Consider the following 26,999-nt stretch of genomic DNA (forward strand, 5'->3'; position numbering starts at 1 on the left):
CAGGTATTGTGGTAAGATCGTGTCGTGGGGCCTCTGATTCACTCAATTTGTCACTGAATCTGGAGCCCCGCTGGTGACATCCTGTATAAATAAAAATAATGTGTGGCCACGCCTTATGAACGCGTGGGAACGAGATCCTAATACGTGGCCACGACTTAGTAAGGCGTGGGAGCGAGATGATTAAGTCGTGGCCATGCCTTAGTAAGGCGTGGGAACGAGATTGTGGCTTACTAAGTCTTACTTAGGATCTCGTTCCCACGCTTTTACTAAGTCGTGGCCACGTCTTAATCATCTCATTCCCACGTCTTACTAAGTAGTGGCCACGCGTTAGTTTTTATTTATACAGGATGTCACCAGTGGGGCTCCATAGGAATCTTGTGCTTGTTGAGGGACTTTTAAGGAATCACTTAAAGTAGATTAGGTTGAAAGAGCCCGTCTGCCCCAGTACACAACCTGGAAAAAGAGCCATGATGAAACTGATAGGTTTTCATGCCATGCACTAACATGAGGAGGCCTCAAAATCTACGGCTTTTCTTTTTTCAACCTTATGGTGAGTTCTGAAATATGTGGATAGAGCTGCTGGGGGAACGGAGATTTCTGGTTCATGACTATGAAGGTCACAGCTCCCTTGTTTCTATGGTCATGAGTTTAAGTTAAAAATAGACATATTAAAGGCCCAAAACAATGGAAAACTGCATTTCCTCACTTCTATGGGAATTTTGTTAATTTCCTAAAATGCACTGTTTAATTCCCCATCCATTTCCACGTATGGAAACTAAATTGCAAAAAGGCTGAATTTATAAGGACTGTTTCAGCCTGGACTGTTTTTTAAATAAAGCACAATAGGTGGCTGCCAATTAGAGCCGAGCTCATTTGCATGCATCATTCTTCATACCCAGCTGTCACTGTGTCTTAAGATGTCTTAACAGTATTTATAAGATGTCTTGAGACCTTTTCTTAAGTCAAGACATCTCAAGAATGTCTTAAGACGTGTGAGTGAAGGCACTGACTTTGTCTTGAGACATGAAAGTTAACATCTTAAGACAGAGAAGTAATTATTTTGTGTGTCTTGAAGATGAGGCATGACTTAAGACATCCCAAGACATTAGGCTGGGTGTGTTAAAGGTACAAAAACAAAACAAGCCTGTTTATTTGTAAGGAATAAAGAGATGTTGAAAAATGTTTATGTAAAATTGATCATGACTGTTTTTGGTGCATATATCCAAGCAAATATCATAAGAAAAATAAGGAATACAGGCACTTTAAATCCAGATACCAAGCGGCGACTCAGTAAGATGTTCCAGAGGCCTAGTACAGTTAGCCTGCAAGCATGCGCTTTACACCTTTCGTTGGCGCTGGTGCGTGTAGAGCGAGTTGACTCGTCTTCCTCAGAGAGAGTGAGAAAGAGTGTGTGGGAAAGAGGGGGATGAGATGAGTGGAAAATATGGGCTGCTTGAGTTTCACAGGAGAATGGAGGCGTAAACAGGAAACGCATTCCTTCTTCAGCCCGTAAACACAATCCTTCACTTGAACAGCTTCTTTGAGGAAAGAAAAGACTGCATGAAATGCTCATTTTATAGTCAGCCAAAGTTTTATTGCGCCACCGCTATAGCTGAACGACGAGCATTTTTCATTTTCCAGTCTGTTTTCATTTTACTGGTGACCAGTCGCTTAGGGATGTAACAACACACAAATTTCAGTAACATGAATTGTGGCGGTTGGGGCAGTCGTGGGCTGGAGGTTAGGGAACTGGCCTTGTGACAGAAAGGTTGCCAGTTCAATCCCCAGGGCTGATGACTGAGGTGTCCTTGAGCAAGACACCTAACCCCCAATTGTTCCCCGGGCGCTGTGGATAGGGCTTCCCACCGCTCCGGGCAAATGTGCTCACTGCCTCCTAGTGTGTATGTGGTGTTTCACTTCATGGATGGGTTGAATGCAGAGGTGGGATTAATAAAGTATCGCTTAGCTTATACCACAATTCATTCATAATGCATAACCAAGAAAGAAATGGCAACATTCATTCTGCTCGTTTTTCTGGTCAAAGGTCATCAGCTAAGACTCGGGTGCAGGGAAGATTCCAATTTTTCTCATGTCTGATATCAGTAATATGTGTATAGCATGAAATCGAATGGTTTTCAATTCACCACATCTTACAACCCCCATATAAAGAAAGAAATAACACTAAAGGGGTATTAAAATGCCTGAAGAACGTGTTATGGTGTAAAGGAATTCAGCGCGATTTGATGTGAAATGCTCTATTCTGGGGGAATTTAACAAGTCGAAATTGTTCAAAGTAGAGGAGAGAGTAGTGGAGACAGGAACCAGAGGTATGAGTAGTTTAATGCCCCTAAAAGCTCCCTCTCAGAAAGCTAATACACGCAGTGGTGATGGATATGGTACCTGATGTCTGAGACAATGTTTACAATGTTGTGTTGTTGTTTTTTTTACAAAGGATTTGCCCTAAAACATGGAAGAGATGTACATGTAGGCTGTTATAAGGCCAAATATCCCACACAAAGATAGATTTAGATTTTTTTCAGATTTACCACCATTTTACCATCATCACCATTACATATACAAAACACCAAAGACATGTAGGTTCACTGGTGGTTTTGGATAGTAAATAAAATGGCTATATTTGAGATGTAGTCATCACAACCCCCCGGTTCCTATCACCACCACTGTAAAGAGCTGGTCCTGAACGACTTCTGTATACGTCTTAATGTAATTCCCCTTCTAATATGCATATTGTAACACCGTCTGTTTAAATTACAGTAAAGAAGTCAAACGTAGATTTCTTGAACTTGACATACTGCAAAATATCAAGACAAGGAGAGAGAGAGAGGTTCAAGCGTGCTTTTAATGCCCAACTAATTTAAACTGTCATATATAACAAAACTACTACGCACTTTCAGCTGTAGCCTCTGAGAACTGACATATATTGAATCTATGCAACTTAAGTTACAACCTCAAATTTAAAACTTGAATTAAAAAAAAAAAAAAACAAAAAGCATGAAAACAAGCAAAACATTCAGATGAATGAAAAATATGATCAACTTCAGACAATCATGGTCCAAAACGTCTACAGCATTCCTGGTCCTCTTTGCCCCGAGCCAAAAGGACTAGGAAATCATTATTATAATCCAATAAGGCTACTCGATTAAGAATTTAGAGAGCGTCCAGCTCCTCCAAAATCACATAAAAACATTAACAAGTAATGATACACATATAGCCACACATTTTCAACCTACAGAAGACACAGTTGAGCTTCCATTCTGGGCCAAGTTACCCCCACAAAACATCATTCCACGACACAAACATCTCAAAAGTACTGTAGCAATGGACCGTCATGCTAAAACATGGCCATCGTGACTAAGGCCATTGCGCTACCATCAGAGCTTTTATAGAAATTGGGTCCAGAATGTGGCAGAAGAATTTCAACACTGCAGAGCCATCTAGTGGACAAAATGGACCGATTCCTACAGTCCAAAGAAGACCAGTCCCCTTCTTACATTCATGTTAGGACAAAAACAAAATACAGAGGACAGTCCGAAACACACAGCACACCTATGTTTAAAATACATACCAGGCAGGGACGTAATACCACATACAAAACTGACACCTGGCAGGACAAAGCATGTCAACAGTAGGAGCAGACTTTTTAAACGTGCCTAACATGGTTAGAGCTTTTAATAATTAATACATGTATCAATACTGAGTGCAGGTGGGGGAGGGGGTCCCGAGTGGGACGTCAGTGGCAATGCTGTCAATAAAGCAGAGCTACTTATGTGCTGCAAAGTCCAGAGGGACTGGGGCTGGGCCTGGACGCAAAGGGTCACTTTCATTCATATTATGTATTCATACGTAGCTTTTTAAAAAAAGAGAAAATCTTTTTTTTCATTTGGTCAGCATCATGCTCTTCCTTTCATTTATCAGTAACATGACAATCAGTTATCTGTCTTTCTCCTTTCAGAACTCATTTCTTTTCATTAAAAAGGTATATTCGTTTCTCATAACCATTCATTTTCTGTTTGCTCCTCATGTCATTTACTTTTGTGGTGAAGATTAAAATAAAATGACCATAAGTTATGTACGTGTTCTTGTAAAATGATGCACTTATATACATATTTTTAAAAAATCTCCAAAATAGTAACTTCACAGGAGAAGGCTGTAACATTCTTAACTTTAAAGGTAAGTTAATGTAAAGAGATTACATTCAAAGTGATTTTGGAGCATTTCTATTGGTCCGTTACATTTTCAAACAATATAAACGACAGCTGTGTTCACACGATATAAAGAACAGCTGTGAATACAGCACTACTGTATTTAAATATAGAACTGTAAAAATCTAAAAAGATGGAAATGCGTGTTTTTCTTTGAACAGCCACAAAATAGTTAATTCAGCGCGTAAGACTGCATTAATATGTGCTCTTTTCGGGAAGGTTTGCAATGTTTCTTTTCTTTGGCTACTATGATGCTTTTCATTTAATTTACCTTTATGGTGAACATTAAAATACAGTTACACATAAAACAAATAATATTATATTACCATTATGCATTTATGAGCTTTTCTTGTACATATGCAAAAGTACGAACACCCAGTCGAATGACATGTTTTGTTGCTTTTCTAATAATAAGACATTTTTTTAAAAAAGCTTCCGAAAATAAGTTAACCTTGAAACATGGAACTTTTCATATGCAAAAAAAAAACATACAGTATATAATGTCCCATACCTTTTGTCCAGTTTTCCTTTACTAAATTCAGCAACTAAAATGTGGAGAATGGTGCTCTTTGTAGAGGATGTTTTAAATTGTTTTCACTTAGAAAATCAGCAAAACGTGTCATTTGGCCACGGGTGCCCCAAGTTTTGGATATGACTGTAACTTTTTTTCCTTTAGCTAACATAATGCTCTTCACATACTGTACCTTCATGGGGCAAAATTAAAATGCACTTACATAAGGTACTCACTCTTATAAAACTGATTTTTTAAAAAACTAAAGAAATAATACGGCATCCCCAGAAAGTATTTTAACCCTTTAACTATTGTTCTTCCTAAAATGTTGAGCAAAATGATATTTGTTTCAAAGAAAAATACCTTTAGCCTAACATTAAACTGATGCTAAACTCTGCGTGTAGAAAGCCTGGATACAACCCAAACTCCCCAAACCATGACTTGAAACCCACCAGCTGCCTTTTTAAGGAATACTTTGCCAAAAAGAAAATTATAGTCTTGGAATAGTCTGTTTAAAATAAATACCACTTGGTTTGACATTTAACACAACGAACTTAATAAATGGCACCATTGTCCGAATACTTTCTGGGGCCACTGTATTTCTCATGTGAATCATTGTATTGTACTGTACTGTGAGTGACACACATCATACCATAAAATGCAGCCAGTGTCCAGTATAGTCATACTCTTATAGGAATCATATGGGATATCAATACATAGTGTAAACTAAAGGTGAATAATTAGTGTAAAACAGCAAAAACATGGCAGAGAGAGTAAACATGCATCCTCCTCTACTAAAAATAATGTTTAAAAATGATCATTTGCACTGTAAACATCTAGAAACTTGTAACCAAGAGCACTCAATGCTTCTTCACAAAGTAAAAGCTTATATGCATGTGTGATTAAATAACCTTATGATTTATGGCACGACCAGTCACAAATGAAAATGGAACTAAAGGCATTCAAATTGAAGCATGATAAAGTGCCCATAAACAAGAATAATCAGCAAATCATTCCTGTAAAAATACACGATTCTTAACCAGCAACCCTCCTCACCCATTTCACTGATGGTCTTCATGTTAGCTGATATGGTCATTACATATACACTGATGGAAATGAGTAAAGAGATATACATTAGGTCTGCCCTTGATGAAGAGCTTTTGGTGATAGCCCTCAAAATAAGAAAACTCTAAAACAATCACCTCAAATAAGCACATTTAACTATAGTGAGAAAACCTGCTGGAGCCTCAAACCTTTCAAAACTCAGCCTTGCCTTGTCCTACAGCTCAACAGCAGGTCTACGCTATAAACCCTGTGAATGAAGTCAGTGTGTGACCGAATGTTATGGACGCCTTTTGCCCCGAAGACTTTTGGTGCTCCTTTGTTTACGTTTGCAACTCCAAGAAAACGTTCTTATTCTTCAAGCGTTCCTTCTCCTCCACTGCTGCATGGGCTTCATGCAGGTCCTGGAGAATCGTGAAGAGTCTTGTTACCCCATCCACCATCTTGTGATCTGGAAGCATAGAAAAGGAACAAATCAGGAGCCGCGCTCAGATGTAATGGGGATACAGGTCCTGTCATATGCAAAAGTTTGGAACACACCTGGACAAATTACGTTTCGTTGATTTTCTAAGTCTATATAAACTCATGCATCCTCTACAGAGTACAAAGTCCATTTCGGCACATTTTAGTGCACAATTTCAATTCAAATAAGATATAGCAAAAAACTAATAAAAATGTACTATAACTTCAGTAATTGTGTATTAAATTGTGCAGAACTGTTATTTGTAGAGGATACTACTTATTACTTACACAACCTATCTGTAGAGGATAGTGCTTATTTTCTCAAACTCAAACTTTGGCATAAGGCTGTAATGCATGTCAGTTCAGATTCCTGATTTTACTGTAAACTTAAAAATGGAAAAGTACGGTGTTTTTCTCATTACCTTTGTCTGAGTCTGCTTCATCGGCGTGTTCTTGCTTAATCAGTTCATAATATTTATCCCTGGAAGTCATGAGAAATCACAACCTGTTAACCAGCTAAATATAAGCTTGTTGATGACATAAATGAGGATCCTGGAGAACATATTATTGTATTTTAGCTTCAGCTTGTACAGAGCATACTGCAACTCCTTGAACTCTAAGCGTATATTATTTGGTTATTAATCTTACGACATATTATTCAGTAACTACTATGAAACTGATCAAACTATGAAACTATGAAATTGGTAAGCTATGTAGACAGAGTAAGTGAACGGAGGAACCACATACGGTCCCTTTAAAGGGTTTATATACAGCAGTATAGTACTAATTTGATACTGCTGCTGACTGCAGTATGAGAATTTCTTACAAATGAACCATGACATTAAAGCAATGCTAGGTAAAGTATAGAACAGTCACTACCTCATTGCATGCTGGACGCTGCTGAGGTGTCGGTAAATGAGTTGAGCTTCCAGGTCTGGATCCAGCGGGTCATACCATTCTTGCAGGGTGACACCATGTCTGGTCTTATCACAGCCTGGATCTGCACAGGAAAGGAACATAGAGCAATATTAAATTCTTAATACTTATAATATACTTATAATACTTTTAATACTTATAATAATAATATGGTTACTTGACTAAGACCGCTGTGCTACAGCTATTAAAGCTAAAAACTTCAGCTGAATAATCTGTGTCCTGAATACATTAGCTTTCACATGAGCTCTCTTCAGCTGTACCGAGATCAAGTTATCAAAATGTTATAAAAACAATAACTATTGTAAATCTGATGAAAACAAAAACAGAATTCCCAGCTGTCACCAATTTTCAATGGTAATGTCACCAAGTTTGATGGTGACACAGCGACTACATAAAAATAAATGGCTGAGTAAAACTTATTAGAAAGATGACATCACCTCTAGATCATCCAATAAGGTCTATAATTTGTAGATTCTGCATGTAAATTGCTTATAAATGGGAGGGGCTTAAATCTCAGTTTGACAATACTGGGAAATGGAGGCCAGAATCACAGACTGGCATGCTTTGACATTGCTGCAGTACCTGTTTTCTCCTTTTGGTGGCAGCAGCTCCATCTGTCAGCTTTGTAGATGCCTGGGTGATAGCTGCTCATTGTGTTGGTGTTGTGACTGCATGCTTTCCGTAAGGCTGACAGCCACTGATTCAGTTCGTTTACACTCTAAAGCAAAAGAAAAGACAAGAGAGTAAAGAAAAGAGAAAAAGAGAAATATTTGACCCTCAACTGTTTAATAATCTTTGCTGTTTCCCTCAAAAAGACAAATACATATGTCAATGCCTGCAAATCTCATAACATGTTCAGTAAATTCACATCATAGCACAGCCCTTTATATTGTTTAAAATGATCTATGCTTATTTAAGCTGATCTAGTCATCAAGTCCTTTGACCTTTTTGACCCTTTTGATCTATCAGGTCAGGAACCTATATAGACAGAATACAAGGTTTCGTTTGGGAGAATGGAATGAAAACATGGCCTGGCTGAGTTTCTTGCTCTCGGTACCATTCAGCATGTACCTTACAGTCCAGGTAGAGCGTCTCCTGCTGGCCAGAATCCTCGCTGGAGATGATCTGCATGACATTAGGGCTTCCAAAGCACTTCTCTTCCACCTTCTCTACCGCCCGGATCTTTGGCAGGGAGATGAACGAGGTTTTCTGTATTACACAAACACATGGACATCATTAGGGAAGATACATTCATCTGTCATTATTACAGGGCTTGAAGAAGACGGATGAAAGTTTGTCATTAGAAAGACTTCTAAAGGGTAGAGGGTGGTAGCACATACCTTAGAATGCTGCGTTCGTGAATAAGACAGAGTGTCTTTGCTGAGAGTTACATAGTACTTCTTAAAGGGAGAGGTCATGGGAATGCACTTGTCTTTGGTCTTATGGAGGAAGAGGAAGCCTTCTTTCTCCATGGTGCCACACTGGAGACTCATGCGAGTTTGAAGACAAAGATCTAGAGGATAAACATGAATATACTATGATATATATTGACTCTTTAGAGTATATTGTATTTAGTACTGTGCACAGTGTATAATACAGTGTGTGTTGTCTGTGTTAGCGGGTGTGCGTGTATGTTTATAGGAATAAACTTTAAAACTGTGAATATATGAGCCAGCACCAGAAAGTGCACTATGGTTGAGAGGTGACACATATGCAGCTCGATCAAATGTGACATGTTGGAACGAGCCTCCAGTTCAGCAGCGACTCCGATTCAATTTTTTCTGTGTAATTACTCATTTAGTACAGCTCACCTTCTGAGTCATGGCAGCTGACCAGCCGAGTGATGAAGTCTTTGAGCTGGGAGATGCCTTGTTGGATGGCGGGCTGCAGAGGTATCATCCATGGCTCCTTAGAGCAGCAGACCAGAGTGTCCAGATTGCCAATGGTCTGTACAGCCTAAGAACAAACATAGTAAAAGACCTTTAAAGGATGCACAGCAAATGCACTGGGTTCTTATGAGGATTTTAGCTGCTTGCAGATATGATGTGTGTAATGTGACTAATATAGGTCATTTTATAGGAGTGTATGAAATGTGATCTTATCCACCATTAACCTCTGGGATTAGTATTAATCTGAAGTGGATGTTGATGCTAATGCTGAACGTGCCGATCCAACGTAACACGTGCTGTGCATAATGAAGCAACTGTATGTTGTGTGCAGTGTCAGACAGTAGTCCCAGGTCATCTAATCTCATCTGGAGAATGTGCACCAGGGTATTGGATCCACTTTTCCATTTGGTAAAGAGGAATCCAGTCTATTTACAGTAGCCCACATAGTAGAGCGTATTACAGCATAGTGGACTGTAGTATGGCACGGAGCATGCCTTAGCCAGCAGCAGCAGAGTTCGACTGGTCCGGGCGTCTGCATGTTTCTCCCGCAGGTGGAAGAGCTTGGGAGACATGATGGCAGGAGAGATAAAGCGGAGACACAGGAAACTGGTAACAGCAATGAACTTCACTTTCTGTAAGGAAGTAAGACAAGAGAAAGAGCTGTGACTGTCTAAAAGAGCCAGGAATGTCATTAGTGGTTCAAGCTGACAAAAAACGGAAACACTTAATAAAAGTTGAACAAAAATGGCCGAAATCTTACACTATTTTTCTCTTAAATTATGAAATGTTATGGTCAAGTACAAATTAATATTACAATACAATAGACAAACTGTTACAGTCATAATAATTACAGATATTAAGTAAACTATTTTTGCAAAAGATCACCATAATATCATTTATGATACTTATGCATAAAATTAAAACGAGCATAATAAAAAAAGAGCATAGCTGTCATCAGGTTCCCGAATGGTACGTACCCTGTACTCTGGGTCTGGGAAGCATGCTTGCACTCGATAGTAGAGTTGCTGTAAGGCCTGACAAAGCAGCAGGGGGCAGTAAGAGGCTGACTGCAGGATAGCAGCCAGGAGCTCAGAAAGATACGACTGGAGGAGGCTGGAGCTCTGCTGAATCACATCAGCTTCTGTGTGCAGTCGATGCAGCCCCGTGCACCTACAGCCACAAATATCTTTAATGAAGCTACAGGTAGGAATTTCTTGTAAAAAAAAGAGGTTTTTGTTAATATGTAACAATAATAATTTCCTCATAATTCAGTTTCAAAATATTAGAAAGATTTAACGTTTGTTCACCATTTGTTATGAAGGTATTTTTGTCTAAATTGTAACTGCTGGGCAGATTCACTGGTCTCTCATGCCAAACAGCCATGCATATGAATTTAATCAAGCACATCACAGAGCCCATGCGTAGCTCCACCACATCTGAAGTGAGCCCAGGTGTAGGCTCTGATCTTGCGATATTTTCTAATTCTGGCCAGTGTGATACTACACTCCTGTGGAAACTGATAAATTTAGGTGGGAACACTCTGAGTGTAAAATTTTTGAACCAGTCCAATGCCTCATAAAGGTGGAACTTAAAGTAGGGTTCAATGGTCAACACTGTCTGACAGACAACATGCTTGTCGTTAGCCCATGAATGAATCATAGTAAGTATGGATGAAAAACTTCCCACAATCTCCAAACAAGCATGCAGATGTGTGATGTATGTACAGGGAACACATTACATGCAGTAAAATTAAACATTTACTTTATATTCCATTACATAACGGTTTTTAATGCGTCATATTTTGCTATTTTGTCTTGTTTGCATTCTCTCTACGAGATTGCATCTGGCCCCACATGAATATCTGTGGCTAGGCCTTCCTCTTGCAGCCTTATTTTCCCTCTTTCTATCCTGATTGTATCCTGTTTACTCAAAAGGAAGAAGGAGGGTCAAAATAAAAATAAACCAAACTAACCACGGGAAGAAAGACTGGTCCGGCAGAAGAAGTCTTTCCCACAGAGGGAGATCACAGGGTGAGGAGATTCTATGATGCACTACATTTATTTAACTCCAATATGTACATAATTTCTACAAGAATAAAATGTCAACACAGCCACTGCCAAAGTGGTATTGATGTAATTTATTTTATTAATGTGGAGATTATGTACATATTTACATCAAGAAAACGTAATGCATTACTTTTTTGACGCTGGGAGAAACAGGAGTGTTTGGCAGATTCTCCAACACAGCCCCACTGCTCAATCTTATGTGTAGCTCATCCAATGAGTTCTTTAATATTCCATTCTTTTTCTTACCCTGCATCTTTCAGCTCCACCTTATTGGGATCCAGTTCCACATACTTTTTCTCCTCAAAAATACGATTGATTGTGGGACCCAGAAGCCTGTGCAAATACTGCATTCCGGCCACCTAACAGCACAGAAGAACATGGAGGGTGTTAGTGAATAACATTTGGAAAGAACTTCACCAGCTACAAGCTTCGTAAGATCACAAATAATGAATGAGCTTGGATTGTGTGAAAATACATAAGAGCCATGGTATTACTTTGTAACACCTAAGCCATCTGTAGTGCAGAGTTACCTTTAGAAATGACTCCATGGATTTGGAAGCTAAAGAGTTGCTTCTAAATAAAGTGTTGGGTTCGGCTGAGGAACAAACAAAAACAAACAGGAGATGACTAATCGGCCCAGTGCAAGTAAATCAGTAAAAGGAAGCTGCATGTTGTTAAACAAGGCTTCTTTGTGTGCTTACTTGTTTTCTCCAGTTCCAATTTGAACAGCACATCCAGGAACTCCTTGATTAGCCCTTGTCCCAGAAAGAGCTTCACCAGGTTATTGGCTACTTCCTGTCTGTTTTCAGAGGTCGTCGTCTCATCGATTAGCATGATCAGATCAGGCCAGTTGCCCTATGATGCACACAGCTATCATATGTCAATGTTCACCAGGAAATGTTCCGTGAGAAATACCAGACGGTCAGACAAGCTTTTTTCCAAAAAGAAAACCCGCTGTATGGAAATTAAATGAAGCTGAACTGTTTTTAAACCTAAAATTAAAGAACTTGATTGAACTAAAAACAATAAATAAGAGAGAATAAATAACACGGAGAATAAATAAGACCTGAAGTCTTCAGGCTGTTTTGTTCAAACCATAATAATGATCATCACATTATGACATGTACTAAATAAAATACCAACTAAAACCAAGACAAGCTCTGACCTAAGAATAGGCAGTTATACTGTTTTCTATTAAAAGACAGCTATGACATTATGCCATGACTGAGGAAATTAAAAAACATCATTTCTAAAATTAGAGTTACAACACATATCTAAAATTAGAATTAGGGTTATTGTGTATTTTCTTGTAAGAGGCGGAATATGTTAGTGACTCAGACTCACATTAAGGTGAGTCCCAACAGACTGGCTCAGTAGCTCAGTCAGTGGCTGGTAATGGCTGGACGGCAGCACCGTCTCGTCACGGAGCCGCAGCTGCAGCCTCAAGGAGCCCAGAGTGCCTCTTAAAGAGAGAGAGGGAGAGAGAGAGAGAGAGAGAGAGAGAGAGACACCAGGTTGAGTGACGCCAGTGTAATCATCACATAGCCTAGAGGTACTCAACCCTACACGCTGACAACTGAAAACTAGTCATGAGTTTTGTTACATCAGTCAAAAATCACCTCCTGTGTGATATCAACATTTTTAAACCGTTTTAAGCCTAGAGAGAATGCAACACAAAGAGATTTTCCAAAAAAAGCAAGCACTGACTCACTCCACTTAAAGTATTCCAGGAAATATGGCCAGCAGGACAAACAATAATAAAGAAAATGACTCCATTATAGGAACCATCCTGAGCAAAATGCTCCATAAAAGAAAGGGAATGGGAGACTTTATAGCTGCGTGGGTAGATGTGTTTTATAGCGTTGACACAATGAAACAAACTAAAAATGGGGCATTAAAGGCAGACAGTCAAGGGCGGGGGACAATATCACGGTCTGCGGTCGGCAGCTGCTGAAGGTCAGAAGAGCATCCCACCCGCTGGAGCTCGAAATGACTCGTAATACAGGCTGCCTGCAGTCCTGTGGCCAATGGGTGTGCACCATTTTTCATTTGGGACACTGTGTGTTAGCCTCATTTCAGCACGCGCCCTCCACAATACGCACTTCCGCTCTGTCTGACCCACCGCCTACATCGCATACTCCTTTGATTACTAAACTTTTCAGATGTCTGGTCCTACTGTGAACAGCTCTTTTGTAATTTTCTCTAGAATGGAGCATTTCACAGCAAACAGCATGTAAATACATTTTAACATTTAATTATGCAGCAATAAAAAACAGTGGAATTCCCATTTTAAAGGGAAATAGAATGCAAAAAATCTCCAAAACAAGTGACAACAGGCTCTTTAATTTGAAATACTGCAACAAGTGACACTGAGCAACTGTCAACCCCTGTATTTATTTATTTTATTTTCGTCATGACTATTTCTTTCATGTTACTGATCATTCTATGTGTGTATTATTTAGAAATAAAAACAGAGAATCCATGGGAAATCCTTCACATTTAAAATGCTTGTAGCTTTTATTTTGGCCTGATTAATCCGTGGCTGATGGGAGTGCACCTGGAGTGGACCAGGGTGGGCCCAAAGCTTTATTCCACACTTCTATAACCTAAAAATAGCTCAGCCAGCCTGCACTGAAGACCCTGTAGTTACTGAATAATAACCCTTTGTACTTAATAAGCCTCTAATTTTGAGGAGTTAATAATGGACACTATCCGTTAGCCCTTTCCATTCTCTCTGAGTGTCGCCTCGATTTCAACAAGCATCCTCCGTAAAACGTGCTTCCACTCCCTGCGACCCGCCACCCACTTTTATGACAGAACATGCTTAGAAGCTGCTGAGCGCATAAGATAAAAACAACCATTATTTAGCTCTCCTGAAGGGCCTGGTCACATCCATTTTTGCTCGAGAGGACCTGACTGTGATATTTTGATTGAGCCTACTCATAGCCCACCCACACCTGCTGATCACTCGCGCTCCATAATCTCAATTCCAAAGAGGGGTAACACTTAAGGGAAAGTGGGAGGCTGAAGTGTGCTTGTGTGTGTGTGTGTGTGTGTGTGTGTGTGAGAGCATGTGTGCCAAGCGCCACCATCAGCAGCCAGTCACCAAACAGCAGGCAACAGATGGTGGGCTGTCAAAAATCCAATCAGGAAGAAGACGGTGTGGAAGGCAAAAAAAAGGAAAGGAGGCAAAATAAATAACAACAACGCCAGCTTGACTGGTTCACTGAGAAGAGTGCAGATCAAGAGTAAGGGAGGGGCAGATTATGGGCGCTTAATGGGCAACTCTGTTTTTATCAAGTGAATTCATTAGAATGACATCACTGCAGGGAGAGGGTATAGCAGGCGAAACTCATCTTCATGCTTCACCGTATGTCACGCAAAAAAGAGGTCTAAATATTGTTTAAGGGGGGGGGGCTAGAAGGTGTTGTTTTTGGGTATGAAAGTACATGGAATGAAACTGATGTGAACAACTGGCTAAGACTAAATGGACCATGTTTTCAATATGTATACACTTTGGCAGAACTGAATGAAAGCAGTTGTTTTAATTCCATCAAGCACTTGCTTACGGTTGCTTGTGGAGTGTGGTACTGTTCTTTGTTACCTTCCTATCTGCATGTTTTATAAAACAGGCATTAGCCACAAACACGCTACCAAACAAATGGCACTGACTGAACTGAAGAAAAAAACTGTAAATATCACAATAATGTACTACTGTTGCAACAGAACCTGGAAGAAAATAATCCTTTGTTTGGGATCAGCAGTGACATTTTAATTCCCCCTTTTCATCTTTTCAAAGCAGGAACAGATGGACAAACATTAATAAAAAGGATTTTCACTAAACTCAAATTCTGTGCATCTCTAAAATGAAGCACTCTGTCACATTTCCTGATACACACTAACAGCTCAATATATAACAATCAAGGGATATTTTATTGCATGTGCGTTTGCCTTTTTAAAAATGTCGCTCTGCCACTTCAGGAATCAGGAATATTTCAAAATCTAGAATGTACTGAGCTGTGCAAAAGTCAGAGACCACCTTTTCTTTATTCAATTTCCAGTCAAAACAGCTATTAAGTATATGCTACTTGTTTTTCAGTATCGGACAAAAAGCAGGAGAAGAAGCCGTTACTGAGAACACAAAAAAAATCTGCACTTGAACACTGAACTGAACATGAGTGGACTAAGGTTTTGTTGTCAAATGTGGAGTAAGCTTTTGTTTTTATTGTTTTGATAAAATAGTACCAAAAGGAAATAAATCTTTCCAAAATAATGGAGTTCCTACCACTTTAGCCATTCCTTAGTTCAGTTCTCTAAAATGCCTAATCCTTCCATCCACTTCTCCATTCAAAAGATGGATTATTACTAAATGTTTTGACTAAATGCTCGCTTCTAATCTCTTCCCACCTTTTCCTGAGTCTCAGTAGCTCAGCATGTTGGGGAACTGAGCACACGGAACCTGCAGGTGGTCTGATAGCAGTTTGTATAGTAATAGCTGAAGTCAAGATACAGTATGTTGAATTGAAGCTGTTTTACAGTATAAATAAAAGAAAGAATGAATGAACAAACGAAACAGTAAAGGAAACGATGAATGAATGCTTTAGACTGTAATCTCTATCACACTAACACAACGTGTCCCCAAATTACTCCCTCTTCTAATCTCCCCCACATACACACACACTGACATATTGCGTTTGTCATCACCGCTGGCCAATCCCGATATTCCGGTTCTGGTCAAAACCTTGAAGTTTTTACATAAGCACTGCCATCCCACTCCTCCTCTGCATGCCTGCTTTATAATCCTCCCTGCGTATCCACATGACAGGAGAGAGAGAGAGAAGTAAACGAGAGTGAGAGAGAGACAGAATGAAAAAAAAAAATCCCAGGATTTAGCCACGGAAAGGATTAGTACTTCCTGTCAGCACATGGACGGGAACAGACGCGCACAAGTTTGCAAAAGCCTTATGCATGGCCAACAAACACAGAGGAACAGCCGTCTATGCCAAACCATGACGACATAGCCAGCGAGTAACACACATTCAGTCGTGAACATTTATCCAGAGCTGATAAACAAAGAGGCTCAACGAAACAATTGGAAATGGGCTTAAATGCACTGGTGCCACACATTTCATCCATGCTACTATTCAAGTTGACAGGATTTTAAATCTCACTACATGTATATTAGGGGAGTAATGATGAAGGACATGCATTCTGACTAATTTTGATATTTAAGTATTTGTAAGGATTAATTATCAGACATTTGGTTGGCCATAGTGAAAGAAACCTGGGAAGTATTAGCATTAGGCTGTAGGCCTATATTGTAGGTGAAAGCACTGGCATTAGGATGCTCAGAAAAATCAGCAGTGCACATATTTATCAGCACGCAGAGGAAGACATTGAGTACAAGCGCAATGGGAGGGGTTTTACAGTTCAAAAACATGACTGCCTGAGCTACATTCAAAGCTACAGTATATGTTCATACTGAAAACTTGACAAACTGACTGGAAAATATAACGATGGGCTACTAAACGTTTTATATTCTAAAGATCTGAAGTTATATTTATCACTCACTACCAGCCCAAGTTCAAACAAACATGAGTTCATAAATATCATGACCAGGGCAGCTGACTCAGTGTACATCAGCAGTCTTCATCACAGCACGCTCATGTTAAGGCATTTGAGTTTTGCGTAACAAAGAGTAACAAACAAACTCACAAATATGATCAAAGTGTTTCATTCTACAACTGTACAATTACTAAACATGCAATATTTATGATACATTAGTGTTACAGAGAAAAGCTATCCGTTTTTAATCTGCTTTTATTTTTCTGTTATTCGATCAATTAAACTAACTTGACGCACCTGGAAGCCTCCTTATATAAGGTGCTGGCAAACACCAATGTTTGTCACACCTTTGTAGAGGGGTGACCGGTACGGTACTTAGTCTTCGGAAAGAAAGGAAAGGAATAGAAAAGAAACTGCCCCAAAACCAAAAAAGAAAAATAAAAGAGAAAAGAATTTACCTCAAAAAACAAAAAGGGAGTAACTGCCCCCACATTACTCACAACAAAAATCACCCAAAAATCCAAGCCACACCAGAGGGGTTTGCTAAAGGAGCAAACACATGACGGAAAGTCTGCCAACCGTCATAATTATGATGGCAGCGCCTTTGTGTTTTTGTTTGTTTCACCTTTCAACTCAGCCTTTGTTTGAGCATGCTGTCCGTGGCATCCCCTTTGTTTGTCGTTCGCTCCCATGTTTTTATCCGCCTTCCTCATGGCGCAGCGGTAGCGCCGCGGACCGTCGACCATAACAGCAGCGGTTTGAACCTCGGTCCGGGCGCCTCATTAGTGGCGACGGCAACTGCAGGTTCCGTTGTCCCTCATATCCTGTTGCCTTTTTGTTTTGCTGGGTTTCAGTTCAGCACTTGGGTCCACCTCCCCGCCATCCCGTAACACATTTGCTCTTACTGTTCTGATATCTTTTAGAAATGCTTTTACTTTTTTTAATGGAACCGTGCAAATCATCCCAATGCCAGCATGTGAAAGTCTATATATATTCGGTCACAGAGTATTGTCTCACCACCCCGTTTCAAAAACTGAACATCCATACACTGTTAGAAATAAACGTACTATGCAGGTACATGACTCATTCATCAAGGTACAAACAATGTAAGTGTACCCTCAAAGGTACAACAGTGTTTTTAAGGTCCAGTGGTGTACCTTACGTGAGTCTTTCCTAGTGGGAAAAGTAGATATTTGTACCTTTTTCATAACTAAATGGGTTCAAAACTAGACAGGGTGTGTGGAGTCAATACAACTTAGAAAATATAATTTCAATGGATTCTGGTACAATTATGGTCCCTGACAAAGGTACTGGGATGTACCCCTGAGGGTACCACCACAGTGATAAGAGGGGTACTGCCCCAATGACAGTGACCTTTTTTTCTGGGAGTGTACTGTAATAACCCTAACCTCTATACATTCAACGTCAACTACCTTGACCCAAAGATGAGCTTCAAGAGAGGCATCTAAATCCTCTCCTGAGATGTAGTTCTTTGTTGGTGCTGGCTGTGTAAGAAAATGGAATAAAATCAAAGGCACTCACTCATGCTGGCTGTGTTTGGGTTTGTCAGGCCCCAGGCGAAACCAGCCCTCCTCTTGCTGCGCCGACTGAAGCCTGTTGATGTTGAACAGGACCTGAGGGATAACAGGAGACAAACGCGTCAGCCGACTTGACAATTAAATGTCAAAGCAACTCGCGCCGGAGATGATGATCAAGACATTTATTTGCGGGTGAGAAATCCAATGTGACTGCCTGTTTACCAGAACAAAATAAAATGAAAATAAAACTGAAACTACAAACAATTTCAATGCATTTTGAAAGATATCGCAAGAGTCATCTGTGTTATATTCCAAAAAATACACACTGACTGGTCAACAACATATTAACATACACCACCACCCAAATTACTGACACCTTATCACGTTAATCAAATAGGTAGCTGGATCAGCACAGATTAGTGTAATTCTGAAGCTGTCATTGACAGACTCTGGCAGAAACCTTACTGAATCTTCACCTTTTTTCTGTTAACTTTTCAGATTCAGGGAGGCAAGACCAATTTCTTTGGTTTCTGTGCCCTGCTCAATTAGCTGTCATCATCAACTGAACTGCACCTATTGCTCATCAGATCCCACTGATTGCTCTGAAACGGCTCCCAATTAAAGTAATACCAGACTGAATCTCTGGAGCAGAACAGAGCGAAAACAGCTCAGGGGATTTCAAATGCTTTTTACTACAATCTTTCTGATTATCCTTTCTAATATGTCCTTATGCTATCAGAAGTGATGGGTACCCTATTAATATTCTGTGTGTGTCCACATCATTTGAATAATGTGAGGGTAAGCGCTTCTGCATGAATTAGACTATTAAGGTAGGCTCAGAAACCACATCCGTGAAAAATGTTACCTTTCCGAGAAAGTCGTTCCTGCTGACCAGGTCCCAGTCCCACACCTCCACACAGAGAAGGCTATCAGCCAGAGTGTCATCCAGCTCAAACTCAAAACTCTCATTCCAGCGTGGATAGCAGGACTTCTTTACCACCTATAGGAGTGTTTATTACACCAGAAGAGACATTTCAACCAAACAATGTTCCAGTAGTTAACAATGAATGAAGGGAATTTTTAGCCGTTGTTAACCTTGGTTGAACTACTCCTTCAAGAGGTTAGCAAAAGGTCTCAGTCTCTATATAATTTGGCCTTGGTCTTGTTTTGGTCTCAAAGTAAGGTGGAATAGGAAACTGTTTTGAGGCCAGCCAAGCGTGATGCCTCAGTCTCAGATAATTAAAAATTGAATTTTTTTTCTAACAACAATAACTTTAAACAGGAAAAAGGTCCATTTGCTACATTAAAAAACCTGCTTGCTACAGGTTTGGGGGTCTAATTGATCCTTTCCGTGATGGCTTAACTGGGTATTATTTTTTTGCTGATGTTTTATGGTTCATTCAAACATCCCCTGAAGGCAAATTGGAATGTTATTATGTTTTTACTTGATAAATATTGTTTTGTTTAGATTTATCTGACTTTAGGTGGTGATTTCGGATGAGTAGAGAAGAAGGATATAATAATTAATATCTTAAGGCTATATATTACTTGTTATTTTTATTTATCATCATTTAATGTTATATTTTACTAAATCTATTTTAAAATGTATAGGCCGGCTGTCATCTCGGTATCGCCACTCCTGGTCTTATTCTTGACTCAGAGTCACCTCTAGGGATCTTGACTACAACAGTAGTTAGCAAAGAACAAGCTAACTCACAATCCATCATAGTGTGACTCAAAGTCAATTACAGTCAAGCTTGCCAGACAGATTTTAAGCCTAGGCTTTAAGAGGAATCTGCGATGGTGAATCACTGTTAGAGTTCTTCACCCAAAAATGCTAAAATGTACTGAAAGCTAGCTGAGGGAAGCATTATATAAATGAGATCATACTAACTGATCCCCTGTTTTATCTATTCTTTGAGTAAAGTTCTTCAGCAGTGTAAATTTAGGTCAGTTAAGGTTAGTTGTGGAAAGAAAGTAAAGAACAATTTACTTACTGCACTCTCATGGCTTTTGCCATTGTATCTGACTCTGACGAATGGATCTGATGCGCCGTTGCGGTCTTTTTTGGCAAGATCTCTAGAAAACGAAACCAAAACAGATGAGTAAGACAGTGAACTGATCTAAACATATAAAAATGTCTCTTAGAGCCGGTGTTATTTTTAGACCAGTGCAGTGTTTTTTTTTTCTGCATCAAAACATCATGCATAAAATAAGATTTACTGGTTAGGGCTACCATATTTGAAAATTAAACTAGCAGTAGACAGATTCCCATGCCTTTGAAAGGTCTCACACAGCTTTTCTTCAATTTTTCTACACTATTAAAAAAACACTAACGAAAACACTCTCTGTATTCTTCTCCACAAATGTATGTTATTCAAGAAATACACAATTATTAATGATTCTTTTTTTCCCACAGTCAACACTCTTGGTTTGGTTTTTGCACCAACGTTGGCTTTTTAGTTCAATTGGAAATTCATTTCTAATGTGTTTTCTAAGCCTTTCACCTGGCCTCAAGGACTCTACAGCACAGTTTGTGTGGAACATCCCCGTCCCCCAGCAGAGATATCTGTAAGTGAATCTCCCCTTGAACCTCCTCATCTGGATCTATCTCAGTCAGGTTCATCCAGCCATCCAGACCTACACATGGCAAAAAGAAACAGCTATAAATGCTTGTCCTTTGCAGAAATGTGATGACCATACATATACATACAACATACACACATGTACAGTTAAAAGAATGTGGATACCAGTGCTAATTATTGAGCTCAGGTGTTTCAGTCAAATCCATTTCTAACAGGTGTATAAATCAAGCACATAGCCATGCAATCTCGATAGACAAACACGGGCAGTGCAATGGGTCATACTGATGAGCTCACTGACGTTAAATGCAACACTGACATAGAATGACACCTTTGCCACAAGTCAGTTTGTGACATTTTTGCCCTGCTAGGTCTGCCCCGGTCAGCTGTAAGTGCTGCTATTGTTAAATGGAATCAACAACTCAGTCATCAAGCAGTAGACCATGCAAACTAAGGAGAAAACAGAGCAGGATCACCAAGTGCTGTAGCACATAAAAAAATGGCCTGTTACATCACTCATTACAAAGCTCTAAACACCCTCTGGAGGCAACATCAGCACAACAACTGAGGACTGGCAGCCTCACAAAATGGGTTTCCATGGCTGAGCAGCTGCACACAAGCCACAGATCACTATGTGCAATGCCAAACATCAGCTGAAGTGGTGTAAAGCACACTAGCCCTAGACTGTGGAGCAGTGGAAATGTGTTGTCTGGAATGATGATTCATGCTTCACTGTCTAGCAGTCTAAGAGATGAATCTGGGATGCTTCCAGACATCACACACACAATTCAAATATACAAATAATACACACACACACACGAACATAACCTGTTCAGTTGCTTGTTAACACAAATAGCTAATCAGCCAATCACATGGCCGCAACTCAATGCATTTAAGTATGTAGAGGTGGTCAAGACAACTTGCTGAAGTGAATGTGATTGAAGAAAGGTGATTTAAGTGACTTTGAACGTGGCGTGGTTGTTGGTGCCAGACGGGCTGGTCTGAGTATTTCAGAAACTGCTGATCTACTGGGATTTTCACACACAACCATCTCTAGGGTTTACAGAGAACGGTCCAAAAAAGAGGAAATATCCAGTGAGCGGTCAGTTGTGTGGACGAAAATGCTTTGTTGTTGTGAGAGGTCAGAGGAGAATGGTCAGACTGGTTCGAGATGATAGAAAGGCAACAGTAACTCAAATAACCAACCAAAATCTCTGAGGAATGCCACGAAGAATTAAGGCAAAAGGTGGCCAACCTTTTACTAGCTATTACCTAATAAAGTGGTGAGTGTATATATTATGTTCTGAAATGTCAATAAATTGCTATAAAATACATTGTAGACACAAAACACATTAATTCTTAAAGGAAACACAGTCAAGGGTCCCAATTCACAAAATGTGTATAACTGCTTTCCATGAACTGGACAACTATTTCTCCATGCATTCATATTAATTTATAGTCAAAAATATGAGAACATCAAGCTAGAAACAGGCTTTTTTGAATAATTATCTGTGCTTTCAACTGCAGAAATAGTCTAAAGGGTCTCCAGAGTTATTAGCACCCTTAATGAGTAAAAAGTCCATGTTGTTCCTCAGCTTAAACATACAGTGAACACAGGAAAGAAATCTAATCTTTCTGTGAGGTCAAAGTTTTCAAAGAATTATTGGCACCCCTTGTCTTTAGTAACCCCCTCCCCTTTTGACAATGAATTGAAATGACTTATTATGCTTTTGTTTAGTCCACATGTCTTTGACTATACAGGTTTGCATTAGTGTTGGGGACAAATATATTACAATGATTCCAAACTTTTGTGTAGCTCTGGAGCTTGCTTTGGATCACTGTCCTGCTGGACAATCCAACCATGACCAAGTTTTAGCCTCCTGGCAGCTGCAGCTGGATTTTGATCTAAAATCTCATAGCATTTGATCGTGAGTCCATGATGTCATATATCCTAACAAGATTATCAAAGCCCCACAACATTACAGATTCTCCACCCTACTTCACAGCAGGGATCAGATTATGCTCTGCACGACCTTGACTCTTTTATCTCACGCATCTCTTCTTGAGTTTTAGTAGTGCTCTCAAGAAAGTCACGCATTGTGCCCAAATTTGCCAAGATAATAAGACCCATGTTTATTTGCAGCTGAACTGAAGACAGGAATTCAATGCTTTGTCATCCAAGACTAAGAACAAGACTTTGACTCTTTTCACAGTAAACGCTGAAGCCATTTTTGGTGTTTGTTCCCAAAGAGCTTTGCTTTTCTCTCGGCAGACCTTAGAAGCTGGTTCCAATCAAAGTACCAATTATGTACTTGAGCGTTTTGATGATGGTGGCAGCAGAGGCTCTTTTCTGGCAAGCCTTTCAACTGATTCACTGGCATCAAAAGGTTGTGGACTTTGTTTTAAGGATGCAACCAACTGTCAAGTCAACTCTAGTAGTTGTTGGAGTGAGATTTTTGGGAAAGGTTTTGCCTCATGAACCATCCTTTCGATGTATGTGTAGGGGCAAAACACATTTGTTATTTATCCTCTTACGGTTCATCCGAGACCCAGCAGTTTGAATATTTTGAAAGGTTACCCTAATAGTGAAGAGAGATCTATGTTTTCCCCATGATGATGGATGACTAAGGGTGTCTGGCCAATATGTCTCCTCATTTCTACCTTCATGGATGACCACTTTAAGATAGTAAGATAGCATAGTAATTATGTAAGACAGTGAGTAATATTGCTTAGTGTTCAACAACTTCTGGGAAGGCTTTACAATACACACTGGAACAGTGCACTGTGGATTTGATTGCATTCAGCTTCAAGAGCCTTAGTGAAGTCAAGTATTTATGTTGGTTGATTGGGTCTGGATTTCACATACCACTGTAACTCATCCCAAAGGCATTTGAAGGTACTCTATCACTCTACAAAATGCAGTTCTACTGCTGGGGAGCTTTATACCCCTCTAGCCCACTTCAGGGCATCCCATTTTATTGGTAATTGCCTATGGAGATTATGCATTCTGTGTGTGTGTAACTGAATGCCTGTATCAGCAGTGGGTGCACCTTAAATTAGCTGAATTCACTCATTTATAAATGTATTCACAAACATTTAGACACAGCATATGTGTGTGTGTGTGTGTGTGTGTGTATATATATATATGTATATATAGATAGATAGATATATATATATGATATGTATACATTTTCTTCAAATAATCTTAATGTATATTTTCTATATACCATCTTGATAAAGATATTAGAAATCAACAGACAAATCACAATGCTTTTTCATAGTTTTGTCCAAAGGTGCAAGTAATTGTGGAGGGCACTATATAGCGTGGATGTAAATGCTATGTGGATTATATCAACAGTAAATACACACCTAACAGTGCATATAGACACACGCACACAGTATACAGTACAAACAGGAGAGGCAGGATAAATCTGACATATCATATCCTTCCTCTGTCCCTCTGGCTTTAAGAAGCTTATTGTAATAGAATTAACAGCCTCAAAGCTTTTTTCTACAGCTTAACCTGACCGTAGACCTGCAGGATTCGGCAATGCATTATCACACATAGAAGCCTTAACTACATCAGGATCAGGGCAGAGCAGACACCCCTGAACTCTGCACAGTGAATGACTCCTAAGAAAGAAAAATCAAAAAGAGACCTCTTTTGATATCTGCGCAGTTTCTTCTGCACAATGAGATCAAACTAAACGTCAAATGACACTTCTAAATCATTCTCCTGCAGACCCCATTTATCTCATGCATCTCCTCTTGAGTTTCAGTAGAGATCTCAATAAAGTCACACATTGCGCTTAAACTTGCCAAGAATAATAAGACCCTGTTCATCTGCAGCTGAACTAAAGACAGGAATTCAATCATTTGTCATACAAGACTAAGAGCCTCCTCAGTTTTAATGCTGAGAACAACCAATAGGAATTTTATCTAGGCCAAAAGTAGGTTATCTCTCTTTTTTGTCCAATACAATTTCTCCTGTGGAATTTTAGTATCTTAAGCCATCAAAGATCAACAATTGAGCAATTAAATTTTCCTTTTGGGGAATTGCCAAAGAAAGAGTGAAGTCAATATAAACTGATGCTCTTCGCTTAGAAACACAATAATCCAAATCAAGAAACAAGGGCAATCAATCAGCCAGAAATGTTTGTGTGCTTTAAGATACTTCCACTTTAGCTGACATACCAAAGTAAGGAGGCAGGTATCTCAGAAATACTAGTGATGTTTGTTAGAACTGGTACAACCATCATGTGGTCAAAGCCAGCAATGTAACAATACACATATAATTAGGTATAATGCAAGCAAGCAGCTTATTTATATAGCGCTTTTTACAACAGGTGTTGTCACAAAGCCGCTTTACATAACAATCAGCACTACATAAAGAAAAAGAAAAGAAAATGCAGGTCCAAGCCCCCATGAGCAAGTCAGTGGCAACAGTGGCAAGTAAAAACTCACTAAGGGCAAGGGGAAGAAACACTGAGAAGAGCCAAGACTCAGAAGGGGAACCCATCCTCCTCTGGTCGACACCGGATAGAAAACATTCTTAGTATAAAATATTATAGTATTCTAGTACAAAGCGGGAAAAACAGGTGGGCCAGTGTTTAATTTGATTAGGTAATGATTATGCAGTGGCAGCAGCAGCATCTGAGGGTGAGGATTGCACAGCGTTGCACAGCAAGGAGCTCAGTGGTGGTCAAGCCGGTCCCGAATGCCACATATTAAGGTCTAGTTTTTGCTATTTCATTATTTTACACATTAAACTGTCTTGATATATATAGCAGGCACCACCCTGCTATAAAATGAGCCTCAAAAGTTGCAATTCCTCAAATTTTTTTAAGCAACTTAAAAAAAAAAGCCCTGTCATTTGAGTGTGAGTGTGCCCATAATGCAAGCCCTTCCCCCTCCCCACCCACTTTCCTTGGAAAGGATGTGCAGATACCTAATTTTCATGAGACATATCCATTTCCATGAAAGATGGATGTTTTGCTTTTCCCATACTGAACTGAAATTTTTACAAATCCCTAGCCAAAACATACAATTTAATTGCTCACGTTGAATGAAAATCCCATCAACATGCCCCAACGTGGATATTCACACTGTACACAAACCTCAGATCTGTTGACAAATGATTTCCAATATAGCCACTTCATTTAAAATAATACGGCTGAATCCTGAATATGCAGCAAGGATGTTGAGAAACAAGTGTGGATCTTTGTCAACTTTGTCAACCATACTGTGTACTGAAAGCAAAACAATGAAAAGTAAGTGTGGACGGTACAGCTTGCCTACTTTGCATTTAATTAAATAAAATAAATTGTGGGCCTATTATTACCTTATTGCTCCACTAAGTTACCCAAAAAAAGGAGCCCAGGCCAAGCAAAACTTTGCCACTTAGTTTATTTGTGTGTCCACGTATCACTCTGGGGTGTTTTTGATGAAAAGGCAGGTTAAGTATTACGCTTTGACCTGCCCAGCCCTAATGAGCTCAGCAATTTTTGTAGGAAATTTACTCAATTACGTGCCATTGAGATTGGTCTGACATTACTTCCCTATGGTCTCCAAAAAGCATGTCTTGGACACACAAAAATGCAGTAGTGAGAAGAGAAAATGAATTTAATCTAGACCACCATCTCACAGGAAAACACAGCAAAACACTGTTTGTTACTATGTGCTGTGCTGAAGTGAGCGAGGAAAATTGGATTGAAAATCACTATAATAACCGCCAGACAGGCTGTGCGATAGCCCTCTCCGCAATCTGGCCCACCGGACCACATGGACAAAAATTAGATTACGCAATTGCGGCGGCAGGCGAGAACGTGACAGTCATACTGAAACGCCCCAAAGAAATGTCACAGAAAAAGAGACCCTTTAAGAAATTCCACATTCTTATTCAGCATAGCAGTCTAAACACTACATGACTGTAGCTGTGAAGCTATGAAGCTTTAAAAGGTCTGCAGGAAATGTTACCCTCACACATGCAACCACACACAAAACACTGGGGGATAACCTTTAAAGAGTCAATGTTCCTGCTTCAAACAGGCTGTCCACTGGCCAAGGCCCTTTTTTCATGTCCCAAGGTCAGTCAGCCTTGAGCTACTGATCCCAGATCAGCTACTACACCTGCCAAACACACGGTGGACACAAAGATAAATGCTC

General features: G+C 39.6%; 1 protein-coding gene across 1 annotated transcript in view; it reads right to left on the bottom strand.

The window, feature by feature from the left end:
* Positions 1–2,841: 2,841 nt before the first annotated feature.
* rasa4 (RAS p21 protein activator 4) overlaps positions 2,842–26,999 on the bottom strand; it is a 38,215-nt gene continuing 14,057 nt past the window's right edge. The window contains exons 5-21 of the mRNA XM_017699548.2: positions 20,760–20,892; positions 20,250–20,331; positions 19,118–19,252; positions 18,257–18,348; positions 12,494–12,611; positions 11,851–12,004; positions 11,680–11,744; positions 11,396–11,508; positions 10,061–10,253; positions 9,578–9,715; positions 9,006–9,150; positions 8,535–8,707; positions 8,266–8,403; positions 7,777–7,912; positions 7,138–7,258; positions 6,681–6,739; positions 2,842–6,247 (exon numbers count right to left, since the gene is read on the bottom strand). Coding sequence (XP_017555037.1) covers positions 6,120–6,247; positions 6,681–6,739; positions 7,138–7,258; positions 7,777–7,912; positions 8,266–8,403; positions 8,535–8,707; positions 9,006–9,150; positions 9,578–9,715; positions 10,061–10,253; positions 11,396–11,508; positions 11,680–11,744; positions 11,851–12,004; positions 12,494–12,611; positions 18,257–18,348; positions 19,118–19,252; positions 20,250–20,331; positions 20,760–20,892 — 2,123 coding nt within the window. The 3' untranslated portion in view covers positions 2,842–6,119. The remainder of the gene's footprint in view (positions 6,248–6,680; positions 6,740–7,137; positions 7,259–7,776; positions 7,913–8,265; positions 8,404–8,534; positions 8,708–9,005; positions 9,151–9,577; positions 9,716–10,060; positions 10,254–11,395; positions 11,509–11,679; positions 11,745–11,850; positions 12,005–12,493; positions 12,612–18,256; positions 18,349–19,117; positions 19,253–20,249; positions 20,332–20,759; positions 20,893–26,999) is intronic.

This window comes from Pygocentrus nattereri, chromosome 23 (assembly GCF_015220715.1).
Source record: "Pygocentrus nattereri isolate fPygNat1 chromosome 23, fPygNat1.pri, whole genome shotgun sequence".
NCBI lineage: Eukaryota > Metazoa > Chordata > Actinopteri > Characiformes > Serrasalmidae > Pygocentrus > Pygocentrus nattereri.